At 46.3% G+C, this 25,374-nt stretch overlaps 2 protein-coding genes, 1 long non-coding RNA gene and 1 pseudogene across 6 annotated transcripts; 3 read left to right on the top strand and 1 right to left on the bottom strand.

Annotated features, from left to right (window-relative positions):
- The first annotated feature begins 2,301 nt into the window (after window positions 1–2,301).
- On the top strand, window positions 2,302–4,681 carry LOC107282061 (uncharacterized; annotated as a pseudogene).
- On the top strand, window positions 4,585–10,221 carry LOC4345578 (RNA-binding motif protein 25). 4 transcript variants are annotated; one of them, XM_066303590.1, is made up of 8 exons: window positions 5,074–5,457; window positions 5,567–5,603; window positions 6,071–6,348; window positions 6,454–6,606; window positions 7,422–7,812; window positions 7,895–8,569; window positions 8,653–9,230; window positions 9,723–10,221. In XM_066303590.1, the coding sequence occupies exons 2-8, from the start codon at window positions 5,594–5,596 to the stop codon at window positions 9,972–9,974; spliced, it is 2,337 nt and encodes a 778-aa protein (XP_066159687.1). In that variant the 5' UTR covers window positions 5,074–5,457; window positions 5,567–5,593; the 3' UTR covers window positions 9,975–10,221. The 4 variants fall into 4 exon arrangements, with proteins under 4 accessions (XP_015650047.1, XP_066159687.1, XP_066159688.1 ...); XM_015794565.3 differs by having other exon boundaries at window positions 5,339–5,457; window positions 6,095–6,348; XM_015794561.3 differs by lacking the exons at window positions 5,074–5,457; window positions 5,567–5,603 and adding an exon at window positions 4,585–5,052 and having other exon boundaries at window positions 6,095–6,348.
- A 3,142-nt stretch (window positions 10,222–13,363) lies between these two features.
- LOC9270840 (uncharacterized) lies at window positions 13,364–15,284 on the bottom strand. The gene is made up of 2 exons (XR_001548346.3): window positions 15,131–15,284; window positions 13,364–14,068 (listed from the first exon to the last, which is right to left on the bottom strand). It is a non-coding gene; the product is annotated as an uncharacterized lncRNA (long non-coding RNA).
- Window positions 15,285–15,572: 288 nt separating this feature from the next.
- Window positions 15,573–24,724, top strand: LOC4345577 (DEAD-box ATP-dependent RNA helicase 29-like). The gene is made up of 11 exons (NM_001422568.1): window positions 15,573–16,173; window positions 16,787–17,948; window positions 18,044–18,086; window positions 18,308–18,409; window positions 19,802–19,841; window positions 20,010–20,086; window positions 20,222–20,274; window positions 20,941–21,022; window positions 21,101–21,151; window positions 23,031–23,166; window positions 24,158–24,724. The coding sequence occupies exons 1-11, from the start codon at window positions 15,735–15,737 to the stop codon at window positions 24,526–24,528; spliced, it is 2,556 nt and encodes an 851-aa protein (NP_001409497.1). The 5' UTR covers window positions 15,573–15,734; the 3' UTR covers window positions 24,529–24,724.
- Window positions 24,725–25,374: the final 650 nt, after the last annotated feature.

Raw genomic sequence — 25,374 nt, 5'->3', positions numbered from 1 at the left:
CTCTAACGAGATCCGCCGCCCCTGACTGGTATGCCCTTTCATAAGATCCACCCATTATGGCCTTATTTCCGATAATATGTGCACCGATGACCTCCTCTATGACTAGATCTGCCCCTATAACTGTCCTATCTAATAAGATCTTCCCTCGACGGCCTTCCCTACGGTGAGATCTGTACTCAACAGCCTCCCCCCCACCCCCACCCCCACCCCCCGGCAAGAAGATTTGCCCCCGACATACTCTCCGACAAGATCTGGCTCCAACAGCCTTCCCCTTGGTGAGATACACCTCCCTAACAACCTCCTCTCCAACGAGATCCATGCGAGTTTCCTATCTTATGTGTAAAATATTAATTGCGTCAATGCATACTCTTTTCTAATTAGGTTTTGTCATCCATAGTCATATCTCTCCCCCAATGTTGATCCTACCTCTCATGAAATCAATGGTTCTACAATCGGCATTATGGTCACCTATAGCTCATCCATTATTTTCCCACCCTCTACCTCCCATGCTCCTAAATGATGGTTTCTCTTCTCACACTTGTAATTAGCATTGCCACTTGTGCTGGAATCGTCATCATAGCCTCAAGTATAATATAAGGTTTTTTCGCTATAGTACTTAGGAATAAGTCTATTATGACTCCCTCATCTTTTTCCCTTGTTTGAATTGCATCCCTCAACCGCAAAATCGGATATAACGCCTCCCCCAACTTAAAAAACCGGTGCAAATTGACTCCTTCAGTGGTTTGAGAAGAGGTTTTTGCCGATGTTATAGTTGACTTGGTCCAAGTGTGCTGATGTGGCAGCCTAGTCTTCAAAGGAATTAAAAATAGAAGTGGGTCCCACATGATAAAAATATGGTGGGGGCTAGTTGTCAGCCCCACCCCTCCTCCTCTTCTTCTTCCCTTTTATTTCCCCACCGAGCTGGTGGTGGTCTCAAATTGGGTTGAGAAGGAGGCGGAGCATCGCGAGCACTAGCAGTCGCGCCTATTATTCCCAAGCCACCATCACCACGAGCCATTCAGCAGCAATGACACGTCACCCCTGACAGCTGCATGAGGCCGCAGGTGGACTCGAGCGATGGGGCCACGCCCAAGCCACGCGGTGCAGGAGAGGCACGCACGAGGACGATGCCGATGAAGCAGACGACGAGATGGGCTAGGGGTGGAAGGATGGGATGAGGAGGTGTGGTAGGGAGGGGAGGTACGATGAGAGGTATACCCCAATGGCGAGGGAGATGAAGAGAGCACGAGAAAAGAAGAGCACCTTGTTCCGGTTGTGGTGCTAGCCGGCGAGCCCCATGAGCATGAACAACAACATGTATGCTGCAGCAGAAACCATCGGTCGACGGGGTCCCCGTCCCACGCACGAGTGCACCGACGTGCGCCAATAGATCTGGGCTTGCGCGGGATGACGGGAGGCGAGTTCACAATTATACAGGCGGGGGAGCGAAGAGTTGGAGAAGATCAACCCCTTGCCCCACCCCATCCCACTGTCACAGAGAGGAGGCGAAGGTGTGGGGGGCGTGAGCAGGCGGATCAGCCGCCATCGCAAACATTTCCCTCTCTCCATCTTCGTCGGTGTTGCAAGAGGCAAAGGATGGGACGATCAAGTGTTGCCCCGTCCAAGCCGATCCCGTCTCCTCCCACTGTCGCACCCTTTGGCGTCCTGGCCTTTGTTGGCTTCTCGCCGCGCTCCATTTGCGCACCATTTCTAGCCACTCCACTCACCTCACCATAACACGACTAAGGGGGCGACAACCAGTGCCTGTGCCGTCGCGAACGAAGACGAACATGGGAGGCTCTGAGTATTTGTGCTCCGTCCCACTGCGGCCGCCATTCGTCGTAAGTCATTGCCCCGCGCTCCCTTGCCAACATCTATCCCCTATCACCCGCGGAGAAGAAGCGGAGACTAAGGAGATAGAATCAGAGAAAAGGGTTGAGAGAGAGAGAGAGTGAGAAAGGGTAACTGGCACATGGGCCTGATATTTGTTTTTATTTTTTTTACCCACTGACATGTGGATCCCATTTAGGTTTTATTTTTTAGTGCCATGTAAGCGTCACGTTGATGTCACATGGGATAAAAACCAAGTCAACCCGCCACATAAATATCACGTAGGATGAAACCGCTACTAAAACCGCCGAGGGACTCTATTTACACCGGTATTGCGGTTCAGGGAGGCGATTCAAAGGCTAGAGGTAGGCGAAATAAACTTATATGCAGTACTTATGGTCCAGGAAAAAGTACACCGGAGGTCCCTCAACTTGTCATCGAGTTACAAAATCATCCCTCAACCGCAAAACCAGATATCCGGTGTCCCTTTACTTCCAAAACCGTTCACTTTAGGTCTTTCGGTGGTTTTGACCCTGGTTTTATCTGATGTGGCGGCTGAGGCAGCGTGGGACCCATGTGGGTCCCACCTATCAGGATGCCACGTGTCACCCTCTCTCCTTCCCCTCGTTTCACTTCCTCCTCTCTCTCTCTGTCTCTCGCTTTTCTCCTCTACCAGGCCAGCCGGCGGGTCGTGAGGTCGCCGGGGCGAGAAGGGAGAGGAGAAGGCCCGACGGCTGGCGATAGGCGACGAGGCGGCGGCGGCGGCGACGCGGGAGTAGGCCGGTTGGGAGGAGGCCAGCGACACAGAGGCCGTAGGCCGTGCGGGCCGCCGCCAGGGACATCTCCACGGCCGCCGTCGTCTGGGCGCTCACGCACGTCGTCCAGCACGGCGACACCATCCTGCTCCTCGCCGTCATGCCGCCGCCGCACAACTCTGGTATACATGGCCATGCCTTCCTCTTGAACAGCTTGCCAATTTACGATGCCATTTTTATACTGTATGATTGGGCTCTTTGGATTTGTCTTCATGGATGAACTTTCACTAGTCCAATCATGGATTTGTCTTCATGGAGGTCGCCGGTTGCAGAGGGGGAGCAACGGCGAGCGAGCGCGGCAGTGGGCTATGGCGAGCGGCTGGAGCAGGAAGACGGAGCGGGCAGAGAGCGGAGCCGGCCGAGCGGAGCGGCGGGCGAGCTCTCGCACGAGGATGTCGAGGTCGACATCGTCCTCGACCGGCCGCAGCGGCGCCGCCTCCGCTTGCGCTGGGACGGAGCGTAGGATGGCCCGAGGAGGTGGGTGAGCGCGCGGCGGCCGACGGAGTGGAGCGAAGCAGCAGCGGGCGAGCACTGCATCGAGCGGGCGACCGGCAGAGCGGAGCGCCGACGACGACAAGCAAGCGCGCGGCCGGCGAGCAAGCGGCCGCGAGCCAGCCGCTGGACCTTCTCCTCTCTCTCGTCGCCCCGCCGACCTCCTCTCGACCCGCTGGCCTCCTCCCTTCTCTATGGTCGCCGCCGTCACCGCCACCGCGTCGCCTGTCGCTGGCCGCCGACGCCCGTTCGTCTCCACGTTCGTCGTGGCGCCACTGCAGGGCCAGGTTGAACCTGCAGCCGGCGGCGGTGCGGCTATTCGGCGCGGCGATGCGGGCGGGGCTGAAGGACACACTCTTTCCCGACGACCCGTTCCGCGGGCTCGGCGGGATGCCACCCGCGTGGCGCGCGTGGCGGGTGGCGAGGTACTTCGTCGGCGGCCACGTCGTCACTGCTGGTGGCGTCCATCGTCGGTGGCAAGGTGAGGGCTTGCGACGACCCACGGCTGTACACGCAGCTCGTCTTCACCGGCGTCCTGTAGGCCGCTCTTGGATTCCTCAGGTAACGCGAGATCGATATGATCGATCTCTTCGATCTTTGTGTGTGTTCCTGAGATTTCCTTACTGGTATATATATCGATCTGTGTTTGCTGCAAGGCTGGGGATCCTGATGGATTTCATGTCACGGCCAGCGATCACCGGGTTCATGGGCGGCATGGCGGTCGTGATCATGCTGCAGCAGCTCAAGGGCATCGTCGGCATGACGCACTTCACCACAAAGAAAGTCTCCGCGTTCGTCGTCGGGGCCGTTGCGCTCATCGCCACGCCGTTCGCCGTCCCTTCCGCGTCGTTCACCCGTGACGTCGGGCGCGCCGTTGCCGAGCGCGCGGAGCGTGACGGCGGCCATGGACGGGGAGAGGCGAAGGCGGCCCGCGAGGCGGGAGACCGCCGGGGGAGAAGTGGGACCCGTGGCGGCCGCGAGGACGCGAAAGTGGAGGAGGAGGAGCGCGAGCACCGGGGAGGGAGGCGCAGCGCGGCGCGGCGGGGAGAGAGGAGAAAAGTGTGCGAGAGAGAGAGGAGGGGAAAGACAGGGTGATACGTGGCAACGCTGACATGTGGGGTCTACGTGGGTCCCACGTTGATTCAGCTGCTACGTAGGACAAAACTGGGTCAAAACCACCAAAGGACCAAATTGAGCGACATCCTGTATCTGGTTTTGCGGTTGGGGGATGATTTTGTAACTCGATGACAAGTTGAGGGACCTTCGGTGTACTTTTTCCTATGATCCGCTCTCAATTGAGCCCAGCCTAGCCCAGCTCCTAGCCCAGTAAGGCCCATCAGTTCCTTCCAGAATTCCGACCCAGAGCCGTCTTCTCCTCCTCGATGGCTTCGATCGATCGATCACCATCCTGTACTAATACCCCCCGGCCTCACAGGTCATACTCCTCACCCCGCCACCATGGCCGCCGTAGCGCCTCCTCCCGACGGCCTAGACCCGCCGCCGGCGACGCCCCCCACCGCCGCCGCGGGCACCCCGCCGCTCGCCGTCCCCGCCACCAACACGCCGCCGAACCCCGCGACGACTCCCACCCCACTCACGCCAAACCCTAACCCTAGCCCGACGCTGCCCCCGCCCCCGATGTCCACCCCTCCGGTGGTCGCGCCGCCGATGCACTCCTTCGCCCCCTCGTTCCGCCCGCTCGGCGCCCCGCCCCCGCCCCCGCCACCGCAGCAGGTGCAGGTGCAGGTGCCGCCGCAGTACGGCGGCGTGCCGAACCCGGGGTACCCGATGGCGCAGCAGATGCAGCCGCCGGGGGTCCCCCACGTGATGCCGCCGGGCGCCGTGCGGCCGCCCGCCATGTACGCGCCCCAGCCTGGCGTGTACCTCCAGCAGCCAGGCGCTGCTCTTCCTCCCGGTGGGTCCCTCGATCTCCCAATCATCTCTCCGTGTATATACGTACGCGATGCTCTCGAGGGATTAATGAATGATGATAATATATGTTTATGCTTGGACCCTGAATTGTATACGATATCAAGGCGATTCGTGGGCCGCGGTGTAGGGAAATCTCATCGATTTGTGTGGGGGGGAATTGGGAGGATTTGCCATCTGGCGTGGTTAAGTGGGAGGTGTTAGTGTTGAGGGGTTGGGTTTGTGAGATGTGGGATACCCTCGCTTGATAACGATGACCGGGTATTTCTATGCTACAGCGGTGCGCGCTCATGCCGGCCATTACTCCCTACCGCGAGAGGTGCTCGTTCATGTTTGATTCTGCAGCTCTAACTGAAGATCTAACCGATCATTCGCTCCCTCACTGCGTGTGGTATGCTGAATGCTTGAATTTGAACTGGTTATATTCTTCATTGTTTAATTGATTACATGCCTTAGTTCGGCTCACTGCTTAATTAGGTTCAGTTTCTTTATGTACTTAGATCCTTCAGCAATGGGTTGTGGCAAAAATGTGCCAAGGTATCATAATTTCCTATCGCTTAAATTTCTTGTCAAGTATTCCTTTTTTTTCTGCTGGCGTGTTTTAATTTTATCCTTAATAAGAAATTTAGACATAGTGACATGTTTTCTTAAGCTTTTATATCTGAGTAGTGCATTGCAATGGTGTGAGCTATCCCAAGTTTTGCAAATAACCAATACAAGTACATTATCCTGTCCATGGGATACTAAAAGGTAAGGCCAGCTTGACTTAGTTGTTTAATTCTTGTTTTATTTGGCAAGCATATTGCTTTTTTCAGTGTTGATTACTATTATTATGAGCTAGCAAACTTTTTTTCTGATCTTCTCTGTACCGTTCCTATTTATTTATCTTATGGTAACCTATTACTTTCCGTACTGCCGTTGCTTTTGACTCCACATTCTTAGAAAGGATCATTGTTTTCACCAAGCATGTTGTTTTCTGTACTGTTACTAATATGGTAGCATAGATGTTTGTTTGCTTGTTTCTGCAGGTATGCCTCGCTACCCTGGACCATACCCTATGATGCGCCCTGGCTTTCCGCCACGCCCGATGCCTCCAGTTGGTGTTATGCCGCTTCAACGACCACCAATTATTCCTGGGATTCGTGGTGCACCTCCTGTGGTTCCCCCTACTGCCCGACCACCTACTCCAGCTGTTACACCTCCTGACAAACCGCCAACTGCAGTTTATGTTGGCAAGATTGCTCCAACAGTGGACAATGAATTTCTCCTTTCACTTCTCCGTGTATGTCTCTTTTCTTGTATTCTCAGAAGATATTTCTATTTATTGTTGAGTACATCTAATCAGTTCTGTTGGATTTTGCCTGTCTTAATTTTCTCCCATTGTCAGCTTTGTGGCCCTGTCAAGAGTTGGAAGCGTACGCAGAATCCAAGTAGTGGAAAGCCTGTATCATTTGGCTTTTGTGAGTTCGAATCTGCCGAAGGCATCCTTCGTGCAACGCGGCTGCTCAATAAATTGAGCATTGATGGACAAGAACTTGTGGTATGTGTATCATTATGTATTTCTATTGTTTGGGGTATTTATGGTCATGTTTTCAGTTGTTATTGACTGATTTATATGCAAATAACTGGCAGCACTGACCTCAATTATTTTCTGATATCATTTGTTATGCATTTACCATCTTAATGTAATTACCAAATTTAGTGTGCTTTTGTGCCACAAACATGCCGTGCCTGAATTCTGTCAATATCTTTTTAGATAGGTTGGGAATGTTCATGGATCAAAACTTCTAAAGATTCTTGTATTAAAATGAACCAAAACACAAGGGAATCCCCCCCCCCCCGCCCCCTTAAGTGAGGGCATCCTAGATTTCTAGCTATGTAGGAGTTATTATTAACTGATGGGGGAAGCATCAGGCATTTTTGGATTCATAAGGTTTTTACTTTCCATGCGCCCCTTATACCAACAGGCCCTAAAGAGATAATTGGGTGACACGGAACACCACTTAATGTTGAAATGGTAGTAGATCAACTAAATCTGTAGTGCACCATGTTTCAGTTTGCTGAGTCCTGGCTATGCATACAACCTACTAAGCTAACCATGCCTCTGTTGGCCTGCTACCTACATTTGAATTGAGCTTTAGCACTACTGGTTTCAACAGTATTCTCAAACTAGAAGTTCTGTGTTGCATAAATTCACTATTTGGATCAGGCACCCAGAAAATGAGTTTTTTTAATATATTTTTTCAGACGGTTTACCCTCTGTGGTTTCCTTTGAATAAATGTTTCTAGGTTTTGTAAAGTTTAAAAAACAAGTAATAACTACTATGCATCCTTGTGTTCTATTTCAATGGCAAGGTTAACATTAATGATGCCACCAAAGAGTACCTGAAGAAACATGTTGAAGAAAAGAAGAAAGCACAAGAAAAGACCAAAGAAATGGAAGATGGAGGTGGTAGTGGGACTACTGCTGTCACTGGAAATGAATTGTCAAAGCCTGTTTCTGATGAAACAGAGACAGGGACAGGAGATGCTGGTGATAAGGGCAATGAAGAAAATCCTAAGAAATTTGGGATTGTTACAGAGGAAGATTCTAAGGCTGATAAGGATGTTGCTGAAAAAATTAGTAGTATGATTGAAGAGTGGTTAAAGACTAGACCACCACCGCCACCTCCCCCAGTTGAACAATCTGCTGACATCTCTTCCAAACACAAGAATGGAGAGTATAGTGTAGATGTGACAAAAAATGGTATACTGCAGTTATAATTCCCTTTTATGCTAATTGCATTTGTACATTTGAATTGCCTTATATTCACATGTTGCTGCTGCAGATTCTGAAGATAAGAGTGGCACTGGAAGTGATAAAAGGGCAGTTAATGAGACCGAAAGGATAGAAACTGGGTCTCCTGATAAGAGGAAGGAGAGAGAGCGTGATAAGGAGAAGCGGGACAAGGATAAAGAACTTGAAAGGCATGAACGCGAGCGAGAGCGAGAAAGAGTCAGGAGAGACAGAGAGAAGGATATTAAGTATAAAGAAGTGGAGAGGTTGTACAAGGAGCGCCTCAAGGAGTGGGAATTTAGAGAGAGAGAAAAAGAATATCAAAGACAACATGAGAAGGAACGAGAAAAGGACAGGGAACGTGAGCGCAAAAGGGAGATCATGAAGCAGGAAGATGATAGTGATGAAGAGGACAATAGGAAAAGACGACGAAGGAGCAGTGGCACACTTGAAGAGCGGAAAAGGAGGCGGCTGCGTGAAAAGGAGGAAGACTTAGCAGACAAATTAAGGGAGGAGGAAGAAATTGCTGAAGCAAGGAGGCGAGCTGTAGAGTTGCAACAACAAGCGGATGAAGCGGCTGCAGCGGCAGCGGCAGCGGCAGTGGTGGCAGAATCTGCTACAGTTATGGAGGTTGATGGCGATGATGGAAAGGAAAGAGATGCACAAGACAAACCAGCTGTTGTGGATGTTGGTAACAATGATGCCTTTGCTAATGGTGTTGATTCCGGTGAGTTTGATTTTTTTTTCCCAACAAGTTATCTCATTTTCTTGGTTATAATTACGCAGTATTATTTTGTTTTCTTGCCACAGGTGTTAATAATGGTAAAGATAACATTGGTGATGACAAAAACATGACACCTGGTGAAATTTCGGATACCAAGCATAATACCAGTGCTCCAGCAAAGAAACTTGGTTTTGGTCTGATTGGCTCTGGCAAGCGGACATCTGTACCTTCAGTTTTTGCTGAAGAGGATGACGAAGATAATGATGATAAGCGGGCAAGACCTTTAGTTCCTATTGATTACTCAACAGAGGAACTGCAAGCTGTTCAGGCCAATTCTTCTACTGGCCAACCAAATATTGTAGCAGCTGCTGAATTTGCCAAGCGCATATTGGTAACAAAGGATGATAAATCTGATGTTGAGAAGGATAGGAGTTGGAGATCAAGTGATAGAACGAACCAAAGGGATAGAGATAGAAATGATCAAGATGTTGGTCGCACCAGTGATGAGAGAAGGGAAAAGACACATGACCGAGAGAAAGATAAGCAAGATAAGCCAAAGTCTGAGAACAAGAATATTTTGGATGCAAAACAATTAATTGACATGATTCCGAGGACAAAGGAAGAGCTTTTTGCCTATGATATTAATTGGGCGATATATGACAAGGTAAAATATATTTGGTGACTTTGCATTCTCAGTGTTCAGAACATGCCTTTTTTTTCTGTCATTTCTTGTTCTTTATTTTTACTACTATGTGCATGCATGTACCTGTTGATGTTGTTACTGTGCCAGCGTTTGTGCATTCATGTCAGTAAATTCCTTTTTTTAGTGTTATTTTCAACTGTTTCAGATCAAATGGCAGTTGCTGCCTTTCCTTTCCTGTAAATTTCATCATGTTTCTGATTGTAATAGATTCGTTATGAACTCAAAAATATGTTTTCACAAGTACAATGTTAAACATGTTGGTGTGTCTTCATATTGACCATAATTCACAATTAGTTGGTGAGATCAGCTGTCAAATATTTTAGTCATGTTCAATGTCATGAACAAGATTATTAGTTGGCACATTTATATGTAGTATATTTTAGCTTTCCTGTTCCTCCTTTTCTTTTTCCCTTGTGCTATAATCCGCTAACATTGTCAAATCTTTTGATGCAGCATGAGTTGCATGAGAGAATGAGGCCCTGGATTGCAAAGAAGATTATTGAATTTCTGGGTGAGGAAGAATCAACTTTGGTGGATTACATCGTCTCATGCACCAAAGACCATGTCCAGGCATCAAAAATGTTGGAGCTTCTACAGTCAATCCTGGACGTTGAAGCTGAAATGTTTGTCCTTAAGATGTGGAGGATGCTTATATTTGAGATCAAGAAAGTCGAAACAGGACTATCAGGGAGAGCAAAGGCATGATGTTGAGCGATTGCTGTTATTGCATTTTGATTTACTAGTTCCACTGCCAGCTCGCTTGCAGGCTAATAGTGTAAGAATACTCAGCATCTAAATACATCGATCTTGACTCCGGATTTTTCAAAAAGATTAAGAGGTTGAATTAATGTTTATCATTCGTTCTGTTGTATACATGAACCGATAATAATTGCTTCTTGTAACTTTTGAGCTCATTTGGTTCGACTATTAACATCTCACATTGGTCCTGTCATTGCTTAGAGAGCATTTAGAGAGATTGAATTAACAGTTCCCGTTAGTATGCAGAAAACGATTGTACTTTTGCATTGTTTTAAAAGTACTGTTGTTTACAGTCCCATTTGATCTTCTCCAGCGGATGACTGGGAACTGAAAATGTTGCAGTGGCTGAATGGGCGCACAACCTTTTCTGCAATGCCTTCCTCTGCACTTGCAAGTTGGAGGTATTAGTTGTTAGTGCACCTGGAATACGAGGATAAAGCATATTTCTTTTTCTGTATATTCTGTAGTAATATAGCTATCCAAGTCAGAATTGTTCGTATAAAGAAAGACTACGGTTCTATTGGCGGCTAGGCTTCCTGGTTCCTGCCCTTGTAGGTAGGATTTTTTTCCCCCTTAATTATTATGGGAATGAAATTAAATTCATGTAAATCCTGAATTATAGTTCTAACTTATAACCTGTACGTTACTACGGGCGAAGAAAATTACACCTTGTAATACACGAGCATTTTTTGCAGTTAAGTTTATATAAGGGAAAAATCTAACAAATACTTGCTATCGAACGCTACTTATGCCGTTGTTTAAGGTAAAGGTAAGTGCTCCATCAATCCATCGTAGTCCCCACGCGTATGTGGGGGTGTGAAATTCTGTGAGGTGTACGAGTTGTAAGTAATCTTGTTCTTGGTGTGCATGCTTACCAATATGTGTTTTAGCGTAGTCGAGAAAAAAATAACACGAGCTCTCACAATTACGATAATATCCTTTTAACGCTGGACGACATGTATATTGACAACAAATGTCTATCGTGACTTTATCAATCTTAGTTGTTAACATAAACCAGTCTCATCGGTTGGAAGTGCTAATAGGAGAAATTTAACAATATGCCACTCAATAGATGTGGCTTTAATAAAATGCCACCCTCTAGGATGTATTTATAAAAATACTACTCAATAGATGTGGCTCTTTAATAGAATGCCACTTTGGGCTGTTTTGAGACCTTTTTTTTTATTTTGTTTATATTTTTTTCCAGACTTTGCTCGCGAAATGACCGAAATGCCCCTTCCTCACCTTCGTCCTCCTGCTCTTACGACATCGTCATCGTCATCACCGTATTCCTCCTCCGAGGAGAAGTCGTCGGCGTCCTGGTCGGCGACAGGTTTCTTGAGGAGGTTGAGGGTGAAGGAAGGCGGCGCAAAGGGGTCAAGGCAGGCGCGACGGGCGACCTGGTACTAGGGGCAGTCCTCGTTGACGGCGGAGAGGTCAATGCAGCGAGGTGGTCGGCGGCGGCCTTGGTGCTAGCGGAGAGGGTGTCATGGTTGACGGCCGAGGCCGCTGTGGCGGCGTCGACGGAAGAGGGTTTCCTACCCCCGCCCCTCCCCCACCGCCATCGCCCTGTCTGCCTTTTCCCCACCACGCCGTGCCCACCGCAGCATCACCGCACGCAAACCATCGCCGTTGCCGGGGAAGAAGTCCTCACCGCCTTCGGCCTCTCTTCCGGGCATGTGAAAAAAGACTAGGGGTGTTTTTGTCATTTCACGTGAGATTTCTAATTAAAAGCTTCAAAACAACCTAAAGTGGCACTCTATTAAAGAGCCACTTCTATTGAGTGGACTTTTTATAAGGACATACTATAGGGTGTGGTATTCTGTTAAAGCCACCTCTATTGAGTGGCATATCGTTAAATTTCTCAAGCATAGGGTACGGTCTAGGTGCACCTGGTTCGTTCATAGCCTCTGTTTTAATTTTTTAAAAAAGGTTAATTGGATATATGCCATTGCATATTTGTCAATATTTTTTTTTAAAAAAGGCATTACTATTTGTGAAATATGTTGCATGCAAGAAAATTTATTAAAATTCAACCCAGGCTTACTGTCGTCACATTTTGTCATTGCCTACTTCCATCATATTGCTACAGTCAAGATCAGGCCCACCCATTAGGCGTCTTCAACCTCTAGCCAATGTCTCCTCTCTCCCAGTGAAAACCCTAGCATAGCGCCTCCTTCAACTTTTCTCCTTCAGCTATCCTCTTTCCCAATTGATTGAGGGGAATTACTCCCCCCAACTTCCTCTTCAATTTCCCTATAAATCCTCTTTTAATAGGATCTCGAATCATCTTCACAGCTGGATGTCAAGCTAGTCCTTGAAGAGGAGCATGGTGATGAGGTCGTTGGTGGCGGATGACACGAACGACTCCTTGGGAACTCGAGGGCTGTTATGTGGGGAATACCTTTTTGTGCACTGTGAGAGGGTGGGGCTACAATGAGTGCCGAACGCGTGGGAGTGATATCGGCATACTTATCATTGACTACGATAAGATTAGTTTTATCCCTTTAAATTAGCTCAAGTAGTTTTTATCCTTTTCAATGTAATGGTCTATATAAGACCCAAAGTTTATAGAATAAAGCGGACAAGATTGATATATCGAAAATACTTTTTCCTCTTCTTCTATCGAAACAACCACGGCTCCCAGGCGGCGAGGTTATTATTGGCCTCATCCTCCCAATCTCCCATCAAGCACACCTACAAAACCTTAGGAGTTGCACTGTTATGGTGCTCCGCCGGTAGTTCCTAGCATCCTGGTCTCAGCTTCCAACAATCATTCTCCACCACAATCCATGTCTGGTGTTTCCAACAATAACAACGAATGGCAACAGTGTTTTGCTAAGGTGCTGGAACGGCTCAACGCCCTGCACGACCAAGTGTTGGAAAATCGACCAACAACAACTTGCCCACCATGTCGCCATCAATCGCCTGGAGCAGGGTGTGCGCGATCGCGGGCGTCACCAGACGGCCATCCCAGCGATAATTTTGGTCGCAGTGGCGATTTTTGTTGCCTTTGAACTTGATTACTTCGGTCACGACAATAACTACATGGACCGTGATAGCGGTGACTACAAGGACCAATGATCATAATGTTCTTGGGAATAGGCTTGGTCATCTCATTATCGTAGCCTGTTCCCAATGACCCGTGTCATCTTGTTGGGAAGACACAGTCCGTTCCCAATGACATGACACAACATGTTCTCAAGAACAACAACATATCCTTGGAAACTTCAGGGCCAAGGACAACGAGATGGTCCACGATGTTGGCCAGGGTCATCTCGTTGTCATAGCCCTTGCTGTCAGCTCACCAACATAACCAACATGTTCACCTTCCCTATAAATCAATCTTCTGTAAATCACTACTAGAAAACATACTTTTTACAAACGGCCAAAACATATTTTTCCAGGTAGCCATCCACCCCACTTACACTTCAAGGCTGGGAAAATACACCATTTTTATAGATAGACATCAGTCCTGCTTGCAAAAATGATTTTCTCAGGTGACCTCTCTATTTTTGAAGGTGCCACAGACAGTCAGACACCCGCATGCGATAATCATTCTCATCGAACAAAAAAAAACATCGCCGCCGCTCTCCCCGGCTCCTTCTTCGGGCGTCAGATCTAGGGTTAGGGTTTTGGGAAGGAGAGTGAGGGAAGGGGAGGGAAGGTTGCGGCACCGCTGTCGCCTACTATGACTGCCACTGCCGCCACCCCCTACCCTCCGGCTGGATTTGGGAGGGAGGGAGCCACGCCGCCACCACCACCCTCCCCTCCTCCAACCGGATCTAAGAGGGAGGGAGACAAGGGGGAGACCTGGGAGGGGAGAGCCGTCTCCGTTGCCGCCGTCATTCCCTTCAGCCGGATCTGGGAGTGGGGAGGGAGGAAGGGGAAGGGAGCACTGCCTCGTCCTCCCCTCCTCTAGCCGCCTGCTGTGGCCGCGCTATGCCTTCCCCTCCTCTGGAAGCCTATTGTGGCCGCGCCGCGCCCTCCTCTGCTCCGGCTGCCTGCTGTGGCCACGTCGCCTCCGTCGCCGCCCTCCCCTGCCACGTTAGCGAAACCACCCATATATACTGCCGTAAGACCTTGATTGCACAATTTTGAACATTTGAGAGGTGAAGATCTATGATACGGAGTATTGGGGATTTAGGTATGTCATATAGACTCGACATAAAGTTGAGGGACGGTAGGTGAACTTATTCCTCTTACAAACGCATCCCTTTTTCTCCAGGAAAAAGTACACCGAAGGTCCCTCAACTTGTCATTGAGTTACAAAATCGTCCTCCAACCACAAAACCGGATACTACGCATCCCCCAACCTACAAAAACCAGTGCAAACTAAGTCCCTCGGTGGATTTGACTCCGGTTTTTTCTGACATGGTAGCTGACTCAGCGTGGGATCCACGTGGGTCCCACATGTCAGCATCTTCTTCCCCTCCCCTTTCCACCTCTCTTCCTCTCTCCTCTTCTTTTCTCTCACTTCTCTCCTCGGTTGGGCAGGGCAACCGGCGGGTGGGGAGGAGGCTGGTAGGGGAGGCGGGAGTCCGGCGGCCGGCGACGGCAACGACGCGGGAGCAGGAGGGCCTCCCCCCACGCCGCCGCTACCGCCACTGGTGGAGGAACAAGGTGAGTCACCTCGAGTGGGCTCGCTGGAGGAAGTCGGTGGCGGTGTGGCAGAACACTAGCTCATGCTCCACCCACCGGTATGATGCGTTGACGAGGCGGGGGTCCCAGCCGGCGGCGCGCACGTAGCACCACGGACTCCGCCAGCGTGTCACGGCGGACGATGGGGAGAGGCGCGCGGTGGCCGCCGGCGGTTAGCCTGAAGACCCATCCCATACTCCTCCTCGCCGGCTAGCCTATGGTGGCAGCGACAGTGGTTCACCTCGACGGCACACACAAGGGGATCTGCGGATAGATGACGGCGACGATGCGTCCCTATCATCCTCGCTCTTCCCCGGCAGCGCTCCCGCCGCCACGTTGCCACTGTTGTCCCCGCGTCACCGGCCACCGGACCTCCTCTCTTGCGTCGCCGGCAGCCGGCCTATCTAGACGAGAGAGAGAGAGAGAGAGAGAGAGAGAGAGGGGGGGGGGGAGAATCTGACCTCGGCGGCGCGGCCTCCCCTCCCGCGTCGCAGCCACCACCACCGCCGCCGCCTCGTCGCCCGCCACCTCCTCCTCTCCCGCCTCACCCCGGCGACCTCCTCCCCACCTGCCGGCCGGCTTGCCGCTTGCAGAGAAGAAAAGTGAGAGGAAGATACGAGGAAAGGAGAGGAGAGGGAAGAGAGAGGGCGCTGACGTTGCATCCTGACATGTGGGCCCACATGGGTCTCACGCTGACTTAGCCGCCACGTCGGATAAAACCGGGGTCAAAACCAATGAAGGACCTAAAGCGAAAGGTTTTGTAAGTTGAGAAATGCCATATATCTGGTTTTGCGATTGGAGGACGATTTTGTAACCCGTTGACAAGTTGAGGGACCTCCGGTGTACTTTTTCCTTTTCTCCAGGGAAGATAGGAGTGAGCCCAGTGGCCCATTCACATTCTCCAGCCCAGCCCGCCAAACACGCACCGTCTCGCAGCCTCGCAGGTTAACCCTGCTGCCTACTCCGCCGCCTCCTCCTCCCCCCGCCTCGCCTCGCCGCCGCGGCCGAGACCTCAAAGCCCTAAACCCACCCACCCACCCCATCTCTCCCTCTCTCCTCCCTCCCATGGCGCGCCTCAACCCCTCCAAACCCAGCTCCCGCGGAGGCAAGCCGAGGTCCTCCTCCGCGGACGCCATGGCGGAGCACAAGCCGCTGCCGGGGCGGCCGAAGCGGGAGGGGGAAGGGGCGAGCAAGAGGAAGGCCAAGTCGGGCGGGTTCGAGTCGATGGGGCTGTGCGAGGAGGTGTACCGCGGGGTGCGCCACAAGGGGTACCGCGTGCCCACCCCCATCCAGCGGAAGGCCATGCCGCTCATCCTCGCCGGCCACGACATCGCCGCCATGGCGCGCACGGGCTCCGGGAAGACCGCCGCCTTCCTCGTGCCCATGATCCAGCGCCTCCGCCGCCACGACGCGGGCGCCGGCATCCGCGCGCTCATCCTCTCGCCGACCCGCGACCTCGCCACGCAGACGCTCAAGTTCGCGCAGCAGCTCGGGAAGTTCACTGGTGCGTGTCCCTCCCGCTCGTTACCCACCCCCCAGCTAATCTAGCTCATTAGCTTGGTAATAATCTGATTCGCGTAAGCCACATTTGATCTATAGGGTGGTGGTTATACTTTCTCGTGATGCTTCTGCTTTGAGATTTTTGATGTTTTGCCAAATTATGTCGTTATTTCTTAACAGCAGTCTATGGGTTGGTTATTTTGCTTTAGGATTGTTGTATGTCTCTGAAATTGTATGGTTATTGGAGTTTAAGCTTCCTATGTTGCATTGAATCATGCATCGTTGGGCTGAAATATCCATAAGCCATTGATTAATTGATAGCATGCATGCAGCCTCATGTTATTCGTTAGCTTACTTTTTCATTGTCACTGCTGATTTTGTTGAGTGTTCCTCAATATCATACTTATTAGTTGTGTTAACGATATGACACAATCTTTAAACATGATGCAACACGTGTTGAGCTGCTTGTGACCCTCAGTAATTTTCCAGTGGTGTTTGTAATATATCCTCATTATAACTTGGATAACATTTGTTTATTTTTCTAGGTTGTGTCTTTCTATCTGCCAGATAAAATACTATAACAATGTTGATGAGTATATATATTTTCCTTTTTGTAGATCTAAAGATTAGCCTGATTGTTGGTGGAGATAGCATGGAGAGTCAGTTTGAGGAATTGGCAGAAAATCCGGATATCATAATTGCAACACCTGGCAGACTCGTGCACCATCTGGCGGAGGTTGAGGACTTGAATCTTCGGACAGTGGAATATGTTGTGTTTGATGAGGCAGATTCCCTCTTTAGCTTGGGGTTAATCCAGCAGCTGCATGACATTCTACATAAGCTGAGTGATACACGACAAACATTGCTCTTCAGCGCCACCTTGCCACAAGCCCTTGCAGATTTTGCAAAAGCTGGTCTACGTGACCCACAAATTGTAAGACTTGATTTGGACAAAAAGATCAGTCCTGATCTTAAACTTGCCTTTTTCACGCTGCGTCAGGAGGAGAAATTAGCTGCTTTACTGTACTTGGTCAGGGAGCGAATCAGCTCTGAGGAACAGACAATAATATTTGTTTCAACCAAGCATCATGTGGAGTTCCTAAATATTCTGTTCCGGGAGGAGGGCTTAGAACCTTCCCTTTCCTATGGTGCTATGGATCAAGAAGCCCGCAATATTCATATTTCAAAATTCAGGGCAAGGAAAACTATGATACTTATTGTGACAGATGTTGCTGCAAGGGGTCTGGATATTCCATTGCTTGATAATGTGGTGAACTGGGACTTCCCTGCAAAGCCTAAATTATTCGTTCATAGGGTTGGCAGAGTAGCTCGACAAGGTAGAAGTGGCACAGCATATACTTTTGTCACTTCGGAGGACATGGCATATTTATTGGACCTACATCTTTTCCTTTCAAAGCCTCTTAGACCTGCTCCAACAGAGGAGGAACTTCTGAAGGATATGGAGGGAATGAATTTAAAAATTGATCGTGCTCTTGCAAATGGAGAAACTGTGTATGGGCGTTTTCCTCAGACAATCATTGATCTTGTATCTGATGGAATAAAAGAAGTCATCAATGGATGTACAGATCTAATTGCATTGGAAAAGCCATGCACTAATGCTTTCCATTTGTATCTGAAGACTCGTCCAATGCCTTCAACAGAATCAATCAGAAGGGTAAAAGATTTGCCTCGTGAAGGTCTTCATCCAATTTTCAGGGACGTACTTGGGTCAGATGAGCTTTCAGCTCTTGCATTCTCGGAACGCTTGAAATCATTTCGGTAATTTCTTGAGTTAGCATTACTTCCAATTTTTCTTGCACTTGCTCATTCTGTGTCATGTAATGGGTCTCATTCTGAATTAATGATTATGCCAGGCCGAAGCAGACGATTTTAGAGGCTGAAGGTGAAGCTGCTAGGGTAAGAAATTCCAAAGTAATCAAGTAGTTCTTTTTTTCAATTTGTGAATTTTGAAAATCATGTTCTTATGTTTCTTCTAAACTTGCAACAGGTAGCTAAATCTAATTTTTCATATACTTTTAGATGTCTGGAATGTAATACATCCAAATGTGACAGATGTGCAATTGTGTAATAGCATTTCATCAAACTTACCTGACATCACCATCTTGGATTGCTTGTAGGGTTCAAATCAATGGCTAGATGTGATGAAGAAGAAAAGAGAAGTGCATGAGGGAATTATAAATTTAGTACATCAAAAGAATAATGTTGATCATGAGCCAAAGGTAATTATTACTCTTAGAAGGACATATGCTTCTTTCTTTAATGGAATGCCACACAGATCTCCTGCGTGTTTGAGATGAAAGGACATACGCTTGTTTGCTCTCATTAGACGTGGCATGTTTCGGACCACAACTTGGATATTTTCCTAAGACACAAGTTAATTGGATATAAGTTTATTAGATCATGGAAACTCTAGCAGTTAGGTGTGGCAGTTCCAGTCAGGCCATGGCTTACTTAAGGTCTTTAATCAGACCTGTACTATTTTGTAGTGATGTGTAATTTATGTGAGAAGCTAATCTAAAATAGCTCTCTCTATATATATCCTATATAGTTGGAACCAAAAGCTCAACATGCATTGAGCCACATCATCCTAAAAATCCTGATCGCTGGAGGGTTAGAAGAAGGTCTTAGCTTATGTGAAACTGTAGTTAGTACTTTAATTCTCCTCTATTCGCATGCATCTCATCGTTGTAATTGTGGTACATTCATACAGCTCTATGTTTTAGTTGGAAGACTGTTGATCTCCTCGGCCATGCAACTGAAGAGTTTAAGTCCTTTAATTTTATTTTGTTCATCTTTTCTTTTTCCTTAGCTTGCATATCTTTTTAAAGCCATTTATCTGTACATAGTCATCCCACAGCAACACGTGGGGTATCGTCTAGTTATTCTAGTAAATACGATCACTACAAAATAGAGCAAGTGGAGATTGTATTTCTAACAAAGCTGACTGATAGAATTTACCATGCATGTTACAAACTGCAGAATATTTCCCACACATACTATTTTGTATATATGACGGCCTTGTGATGTTATCTACTCACATCTGATGTTTACTTCTACCTACCTTGGGAGCCAGTAATGATCAGTAAACAGCTAATTCTGTTTGTTGGGAACTTGGGATGCTTCTATTGGGATGCTCATTAGCTTGAGTTGTTTACTACTCCAACTTTTTTCAGATGTGATATTGTACTTCTGTATTATATCTATGCATGTGTGGCTGATGTTTGTTTAGCAATATATGTTTGTAAACATTGTTACATGAAAGTATGTAACATCGCAGATGTAGATCAACCATGCATGGTAGTGATTGTTAGCAATTGATCCTTCTGCTGTTTGTTAGTTTCTCATACTCATTCAGCTGCCCACCTAATGATATTTGCAACCTTGTATGACTGTTTATGTGTTCAACTGCCCTACAGTGATGGGGAGGGCAAACAGAATCTTCTGTTTTTCAGATTAATCGCTTGTTAGATTTTAGAATGTAAATGGAAAAACATGACTTGCTAATATGAACACAAATATACTTTTTTCCTATTTTGCCTGTGCTACATTTAATGTGATGCCTTTTTTTTTCTTATTCTTTGAATACTGATTTTGTGATTTTACTTATGCAGGAAGAATTGGTAGAGAATATTTCAAACTGGGAGAGAAAAGGTCCTAAATTATTTTCTCCCTTTGATTGTCATTGTGCAAGCAATACCTCTGTTATGCTGTTTAACTTAAAAGGGCTTCTTGAAGTTTCTTGCTCACTGACAGTATTCCTGTAGAAGTCGCACCATTATCACTGTGATTATAATTTTTTGTATTACATATCCATTTCAGATGTTTGTGGTAATAAGCGGAAGTTACAGAGCTTTAGAGATGAGGAATACTACATAAGTTCAGTGCCTCAAAACCAAGTATGCCTCCTAAACCCAGCATAAAGAATCCCTGCTACAAAATATGTGCGGGCTTATAAATACTCGAATTTCTTTATTTCTTATTTAACAGCTGCCTGATGTAGCTTTTCTTCCTCATTAATTTTTTTACTCTAGCATTTGGAAGCTGGACTGTCAGTGAGGGCCAACGAAGGATTTGTTGAAAATAGGTATGCACTTGTTGATATATGATTATGACCTTCAGTTTTGAGTCTAAGTGAGCTTTTCTATTGACAAATTTCAATCAGCATAGCAAATAAATTGTACACCTACTGGGAAAAATTATGCTGTTTATATCAGGGATAAAAGTTTGGTACTGGGAAAATTTATTGGAGCTAGGACGGTAGCTTTGAGCCAGCTTGTTTCTTACCTCTTTCTGGTTTATTTATGCTTGCTTTTTTCATCTCAATATTTTGGTATACTTTCTTCAAAGATTCGTGTCAGTTTTTGTCTCTGTAAGCAGTAGTAAAATGTTTGAATTAGTAGGAAAGAAAGCATACCTTTCCTGGCAGTATGACCTACCTGTCCAACCATTTTTTTCTTCCCTTGCCTGGCCGACTCGGATATCATGCTATGTTGAATTGTATTTTGTTATAGCGTCTTGGCATTTGCTGCTTTAATATCAAATATCCCCCTACAACATATTAAATATTTGCATGATTAAACCAAAAGTACATAGAACTCCCTGTAGGATCTGCTGTCTTCAACTCTAAGAATTAAGGCTAATAATTTGGATGCACAGTACTTTTGTCCAAACTATGTTTTTATTATTTGTGAAATGAACCTGCGGCCTCGTTGTTTTGTGCCTTAAGTAAAAGCTTAGTGCTATCATGCAGATTGGATGCTGCTGTTCTTGATCTAGTTGATGATGAAACTTCTGGTATGCAAGCACAGAAAACTCGATATCACTGGAAAAAGGTATGACTATTGATAGTGACATTAAATTTGGTGGCATGCAGTTCACACATAGTCATGGTGCTTATTTTATTATTGCAGAACAAGTTTGTCAAGTTAAATAGTGGGGATCGTGTCACTGCCACAGGAAAGGTAAGTGTTGGTTGCGTTAATAATCGTGTTTTGGATTGCTGGACTTGTAAACATGTTGATTGGCATCTCTAGAGTGAATTGAATTGCTTTATTTTGATTTAAATATTCTGTTTCCTTCTAATGTGGTATGGACTTTACAATTGTTTCGCTAGTCATAAATACCCTGGAATTCTTGTGCTGTATCAAATTGAACTGGAAATAACTGAACTGTTGGAAATAGTTTCTGCATTCTTAAAATATACTTGTAGTTGTGTGGATGCATTGATTGATATTCTCTCCATCTGAAACTATGCAGAACTGATATGTTAGTAAAAAATCGGTAATGGAATTTTAGAACATAGGGGTTCCATTGGAACCTATAATTTATTCTAACATCAATTGTGTTAACTACTATATGCGATAACTCCCAGCATGATTCTCCTCTTGTACCGCATATGAGTGCATTTGGATAGTGTTATCTAAGAACTGATTTGATGGATTGTTGTGATATAAAAGATGGTACTCATGGCTCTGGTAAATATGTCTTCACAATATGCTAATCATGGCTACTTCCATTTCTCTGAGATTAATTATCATCATGGATTCGATTTCAGTAAAGAAAAAGCATAAAGAATAAGTGGGGAAGTTTGAATTTGTTAGTTTTACTGCTGGAGACTTAGAGATAATGTTTCTGCATCTTCTACGATATTTAGGAGAAGAGTTCCTTATTTGCCATGCAAAGTTAGCAATTTCCTTCTATGCCTCTAAGAACTTTCCCCATCCTTTTTATGCCTCCCATACGCATTCTGTTAGCATCCTGTTAAGTATAGCCTGAAACTGTGGAGTTGCCCTTTTCCTCCTGACCACCACCTTTGCCTTTCATGATCTGTACCATCACTGTTTCTTAAATTCCCACCAAGGATTAGAGCAACAGTAACATGATTAAACTAGGAACCAGATTATGAAGTACGAACTCAGGCAAACACCTATCCTTTAGTACAATTCATGAACTGTACACACACATCGAGGCGAATGCAGACACATCTATGAAGACATTGCAAGTTGAGTGGTGCGGTTGTGGCCTTAGGCTGTGTTCAGCAGCTCTTGTTCCCAACTACACCTCCTTCGTTTTCCGCGCGCATGCTTCCTAAACTGCTAAACGGTGCGTTTTTTGCTAAAAATTTCTATATGAAAGTTGCTTTAAAAAATCATATTAATCCATTTTTCAGGGAAAAAAATAGCTAATACTTAATTAATCATGTGCTAATGAACCACCTCGTTTTACGTGTTTGGAGGGAGAGTTGGGCCTACTGAACACATCCTTAGTGGAGTTCTTTCATTGGTGTGCCTTGATCCATGGCCTGCTCCTCATGCTGGCCACAAAAAAAAAGGCCAGGATCGATAGAGCCAAAGGAGTGATTGCAAGGGTGTCAACTGAAGCAGATGACAATCATGGGCACTTGGCAACAACTCATTCGTGCTAGCCTGCTAGGATTACAGGAGTTGAATGAGAAAGCATGTAAATATCATCAATGGACTAAGAAGAAATCAGATATTTCGGTGGAATACAAGGAAACTGAGTAATTTTGCACGGGGAATAAGGAGTTCTCCCAATATTTAGTGGTCACTAGTCAATGTGTAGTTTGCCCTTTCCATACGGGAATATGTATGATGCTCTTTCCCATGCGTAGGATCTATTGATATTTTTTTTCCATAATCCACAAAACTGGTTGGCAGGTCATTTTTTTACCTTTTGTTTTTGTGATTGAGATGATTTTTCCACATTGCTTATCTGCGTCACATTGAGAGTTTCTGTTTATAGTTCATGTTTTGCCTCTATGTCACTGAATACATAATAATGGAATTTCTCATGTGTAAAATCTGCCAACTTTCCTTATAGATTAAGACAGAAAGTGGTGCGAAGTTAAAGCCAACAAAAACAGGGATATACAAGAAATGGCAACAGAAGACACATAGATCTATCGATACTGGTAGAAAATTTGGTGGCTTTGCAGAAGAGGGTGCATCCACGACAGGTAATGCTTTATATATCCTCTTTTTGTACATCACATGATCGCAATGCCTTCTTTTTTGGTCAACTGTTTTGAATTTTATTGTAATTTTTATCAGCCCATTTAATATAGAAGGGGTATTGACCAGAATTGGTTCATAAAGATCATCAGAATCGCCATCTAGTGGGTGCTATAACATGTCAACTTCCCAAGATTCCACTCATAATTTCTCATATGGCGAGCTTATTTTTAATTGACTTCCTTTTTGTGGGGTTTATGAATTACAGATAGTTCTGCGATGATCTAATATATGCTCACTTGCCTGTTCATCCAAATTCCAAAATTATATAAACTCAGCGTCAAGCCATAACTTTTGTTTGGAGCACTAAGTAGGTAGAGCTAAAGCTACTGGTTCACACCAGCCTACCATGGCATAATTTACCCATAGGTCATAGTTGCCATCGTTGTCTGCATCCTTTTTGCATCATACATGTGTAGTTTAATTTTGATTGCAAGTGATAGCTGATTTATTTTCTCATTGATGAAACATTGGGGGATTCTATGGGATTGCGAAAGCTTGGGAGAGATGGCTGGGTAAACCATTTTTTTTATTAATAGGGTCGAGTAATATGTTTAGCCAATCTTTAGTTGATTTGCAATGTTTTTTTTGGTGCAGTGGTCCTTGCACCTGTTCCATTCCTGGTTAGTTTAGTGGTGCACCTGTCACAAATGGTTGGACTTGCATTATTTTGAGGCAATGGTTGAAACTTAGTGTACAAAAATAAGGAGAACCCTGGTGATGAGTTGACCAGAATTGACAGGAAAATTATCTGGAACCACAAACATTTGAATGGGGAAAACATTGCTTCACATGAACTTTTAGCTGCCTTTTGCAATTATTGTCTGCTTGCTTGTATCTTTCATGAAATTTTGTCAGCATGGCTTTCTCCTGTTCTGTTTTGTGCCGTAACAGCTCTAAGCCTCTAACGCTGCCTCATGCCATGACACTTTGCAGGTAGCCATCAAAGAGGAAACAGAAAACACACTGCAGTGGGACGGGGGCGTCGCTATATACCGAACGCCGACGTACCGTCTGAGATTAGAAATCCCGAACAAATACAGAAGAGCAGGCAGCAAAAAGCAATGGATATTGCCCGCATGAAGAACAGATCCACAAAAGAGAGTAAATTCCAGAAATTCCAGAAGAACAACAGGAGGCACGATGGACCCTTGAAAGATGGCAAATTCCAGAAGAACAGGAGACCGGATGGCAATGGAAAGAACAGGAGACCGGATGGCAATGGAAAGGGACGGGGGAAAGGCAAAGGAAATGCAAATGGATTTGGTAAAGGGAAGGGAAAAATGAAAGGGAAGGGCACAAGGTGATTTGACGAAGAAAATGTTATCCAAAGCACAGGAGAGGGGCTGCTGCGCTATCAACAGCAGGTGCTGTTTGCCTTCTCGTGTATTCCAGTTTTGTTTGCTTTCCTAATCGTTCCTCTAATTGTAATTCAAAGCATCCGAGATCTTACCGAGAATATACTCGTTCGCGTTACTAATTTAAACATTGGATAGTTTTGTCATCTTTTCTTCTGTTTCCGTTTTAGATTAGTTGTGTCAATTGGGAAGCAGTTGCCATTACTTGTGAAAATGCTAGTCTTGCTTTGTTTTCTTTTCCCACAGAAGCGAATCCTTTGATCCGTTTGCACCATCTGATGCCTGGACCAGCGGCTGCCGGGAATGCCAGGTGCGTTTCGCTTTGCATTTGCAACCGTCGAATTGGAGCACCATGGCTACGCAGCCATTGCCATTCATTCCCCCTTGCCAAGGTAGCAAAATTCTGTAACGTGACGATCCGTTACCACCCACCCCACTTACCGCTCTTCCTGATAATCAAGAGACGATGATCCTCCTTTTTTGTGATATCCTTTTTATGCTGCTTCTGTTGCTGATGTTGCTGTTACACTGTCATCCAATAAGCTGCCTATATGCAACTTGAGTGATCTACCAGGATTTGGCATGCTTTGGTTGCTTATCATATGCTTTGGATGAGAAGTTTGTGGGGCCAAATCAAGTCGCAATTTTTGGTTAGCAGATAAGTCATTGAGAAGCGATGGCTCCTTTATGGGAATTTTAAAACTTGCTTAATTTATGGGAATTTTATGGGAATTTCATATTCCTACAAAACTTGCTTAATTTATGGGAATTTTAAAGAATTTCTAACATGAGGTT

This window comes from Oryza sativa, chromosome 8, assembly GCF_034140825.1.
Source record: "Oryza sativa Japonica Group chromosome 8, ASM3414082v1".
NCBI lineage: Eukaryota > Viridiplantae > Streptophyta > Magnoliopsida > Poales > Poaceae > Oryza > Oryza sativa.
The sequence above is the reverse complement of the archived record's forward strand: the minus strand, read 5'-3'. Positions and strand labels throughout refer to the sequence as shown.